The following is a 2,804-nucleotide window of genomic DNA, read 5'->3' on the forward strand; positions in this document are numbered from 1 at the left end:
TATGCCCTCCACGGTGCGGATGTCGCTGCCGCGGCACACTGCCGTGCTGCAGTTGACACAGTACAAGTAAACAGCGTCTGGGTCGTGCAGCTGCCGCCGCTCGCTGATCCTGGCCTCCTTCATCAGCCAGCTGGCCACAGCCTCCCGCTGCAACTCCCGGATCTGCTCAGGGCAGGGGGACAGGGGTCAGCACAGAGCTGTGGGCAAGGACAGATGGCAGATGTGGCATGACCCATGGCTGTGGAGGGATGCACTGTCCCAGGATTGCAAGCTACAGGGCAGGGTAGGGCAGGACAGGCATGCACTGCCCCATGCACCTCACATGACTCCCTCCCAGGAGCTGGTGCTGCCCTGGGGGAGAGCAGGCAGCCAAACACAGGGTGCAGAGGCAGGCAGGAGCTGCCTGGCCCTCCCAGTGCCCAGGGCAGCACCCAGCGCCCACCTTGCGGCCGTACTCCTGCTCGGGCATGGCTTGCACCGCCTGGATCGCTCTCTCCATGAGTTCCACCAGGTTCTCATTGAGCTCCTCTCGGGACACCTCTCTGCTGTTGGCTTTGGCAAGGACAGAGTAGACGCTGTTCTCAGCACGGGCGCGGCCCCGGGCCTGTAGTGCAAGGGCCAAAGGCCACAGTCAGCAGAGGAGGGACATGGGCAACCCCTTTGTGCCACCCTGCAGAAATGGAGCCATCTCCACTCTCCCCTGTGCCACACCAAGGAGATGTTCTGCCAGGGACTGGGCTCATCCCCCAGGCATCGCCAGCAGGTGGGGAATGCAAGAACTCCCACGCCCCAGCTCTGTGGCTCTGGGGCATCCCTGCAGGACTGGGGGGAGCCTGGGCAGCACCTGCATCATGGAGATCTCGTTGGTCATGAGCCCATAGCGGACCACAATGTTGCACTCAGGGATGTCCAGGCCCTCCTCAGCCACACTAGTGGAGAAGAGCAGGTTGAGGGCTCCCTTGCGAAACTGCTTGATCACGTCCTGCTGCTCATTCTGAGGGGACAGGGTGGTGATGCTTCAGCAGCTGCGCGGGGCTCAAAGTCCCTGGCAGCTCCCACAGCACTCCCAAAGGGTTCAGAGGGGGGTTGTCCAGCTCCTGCCCACCCTCCGCTCACCTGTGTCATGTGCCCGCTCTGGTTGCTGTGGCCGGCACCGGTGAGGACAGCAGCCCTGACGTGCTGCCCGCAGAGTGTGGCTGTGTCCTGCAGCCAGCTGAGCAGGCTGTGCGCGCTCTGCCGTGTCTTGGTGAAGACAATGCCACGAGAAGTGCCCAGGGACTGGAAGTGCTCCCGCAGGATCCCCTCCAGCTTGCCCAGCCTGGGGTTCTCATAGTGCTGGTCCTCGGTGAGTGCCTGCAGGCTCACCCTGTTCTCTGTGCAGGCGAGCGAGGTGTCAGGGGACTCCCCACCCCACAAATGCAGCCAGCACCACCTCCCTCCAGGCCCTTCTGTTACCCTCAAATGTGGCAGCAAGGAACTGTTCAGTGGGGTCATTTGTGTCCCTCTCGGTGCTGTAGAACTGCTGGAGGTACCGGAAGGCATCAATCATCCTCACCGTGTCACTGATCAGCAAAGCGTCGTTGTACTTGCGCAGGTGCAGGGCACACACTCGTGTCTTGCGATGAAACATCTCTGCAGCTGTTGAGGGACACCATGGTCACAGCCTGTCCCCACGGTGGCAGCTCAGCCCCACCACACCTGCACTGCCACCCACTCACCTCTCTTCTCCAGCTCCACAATGCGCTGCTCATAAATCTGTGAGCCGAATTCCCATGGCAGGTTTGGCATCTCCATGTGCTGCTGGATCTGTGCCATCATCTTCTTCAGCTGCTCCCCAAAGGGGTCCTGCGAGCAGGGAGGGGCTCAGGGCATGGGAACTATGGCTGTTGGCAAGGTGGGACCCGCAGAGCTGCAGGATCCCCTGGCACCAGAGCTCTAGGTCAATTGATTCCTCTCACAGGCCTGAGCGCAGTGGATGGCAGGATGCAGCCCCCGGCTCAGCAGGGCTCAGGGGGTCTTATCTCCCACCCCACATAGCTCTGACCAGCCACCCCTCACCTGGGCTCTCTCCTGGCACAAGTCGTACTGCTTCCTGGGCTGGGGGATATGGCTCTGCAGGTGTTGCATCTCCTCCTGTGCTGATGTGATCTTCTCAGTGTCCAGGTTGGCACAGATCTGAGAGGACAAGATGCTGCTTCCAACCCTGAGCCCAACAGCTTGGGACAATGTGGTGTGTGGTGCTTACTGGCACCCCTGCCAGTTTGGGGAAGTCCCACCTGGGACGTCCCACCTGGGATGCCCAGCACCTGCACACCTGGGCATCCACCCCCACCCTGAGGGACACCACACCCTGCTCCAGGGGAAGCTGTGCCAACACAGGACAAGGGCACAAGACCCACCTGCAGGATGTGCTCCACAGCCCCCTCAAAGCTGGTTGCCCCCCCAGTGCCAGGGGATGCTGTCAGCCCCAGGACCTGCGGCAGGTCCCGGTGCCCGCTGAGCTTGTGCTGGAGGTATCTCAGCATGATCTTGTTGTAGACGGCGTTCTTGTGCGTGTGGTGGCACTCGTCTATCACCAGCAGCGAGAAATCTGTGCCAGGCCGGGGAGGGGGGCGGGGTGAGATGGGGCTCAGCCAGGGCCACGGAGCCAGTAGTGCGTGGGGTCCAGCACCCACCTGTCAGCTCCACGTGCACGTCCTCCTCCGTGCTGACCAGCGCGTTCTGCAGGATCTGGGCCGTGCAGATGATGACATCGCTCTGCTTCACCAGACAGGCAAAGAAGGTCTTGTGGCTAGTGTCCCCGC

The 2,804-nt window shown here is 62.0% G+C and overlaps 1 protein-coding gene across 1 annotated transcript in view; it reads right to left on the reverse strand.

The window, feature by feature from the left end:
- DHX58 (DEXH (Asp-Glu-X-His) box polypeptide 58) overlaps positions 1-2,796 on the reverse strand; it is a gene marked incomplete at its 5' end in the record, with an annotated part of 3,569 nt that extends 773 nt beyond the window's left edge. Inside the window, 9 exons of the mRNA XM_009082173.1 lie at positions 1-162; positions 443-604; positions 845-994; positions 1,117-1,373; positions 1,456-1,638; positions 1,719-1,845; positions 2,059-2,175; positions 2,400-2,590; positions 2,676-2,796. The exon at positions 1-162 is cut by the window's left edge and continues 35 nt beyond it. Of these exons, the coding sequence (XP_009080421.1) occupies positions 1-162; positions 443-604; positions 845-994; positions 1,117-1,373; positions 1,456-1,638; positions 1,719-1,845; positions 2,059-2,175; positions 2,400-2,590; positions 2,676-2,796 (1,470 nt within the window). The remainder of the gene's footprint in view (positions 163-442; positions 605-844; positions 995-1,116; positions 1,374-1,455; positions 1,639-1,718; positions 1,846-2,058; positions 2,176-2,399; positions 2,591-2,675) is intronic.
- Between the last annotated feature and the right edge of the window lie 8 nt (positions 2,797-2,804).

Source organism: Acanthisitta chloris, unplaced genomic scaffold (genome assembly GCF_000695815.1).
Source record: "Acanthisitta chloris isolate BGI_N310 unplaced genomic scaffold, ASM69581v1 scaffold27969, whole genome shotgun sequence".
NCBI classification, from domain to species: domain Eukaryota; kingdom Metazoa; phylum Chordata; class Aves; order Passeriformes; family Acanthisittidae; genus Acanthisitta; species Acanthisitta chloris.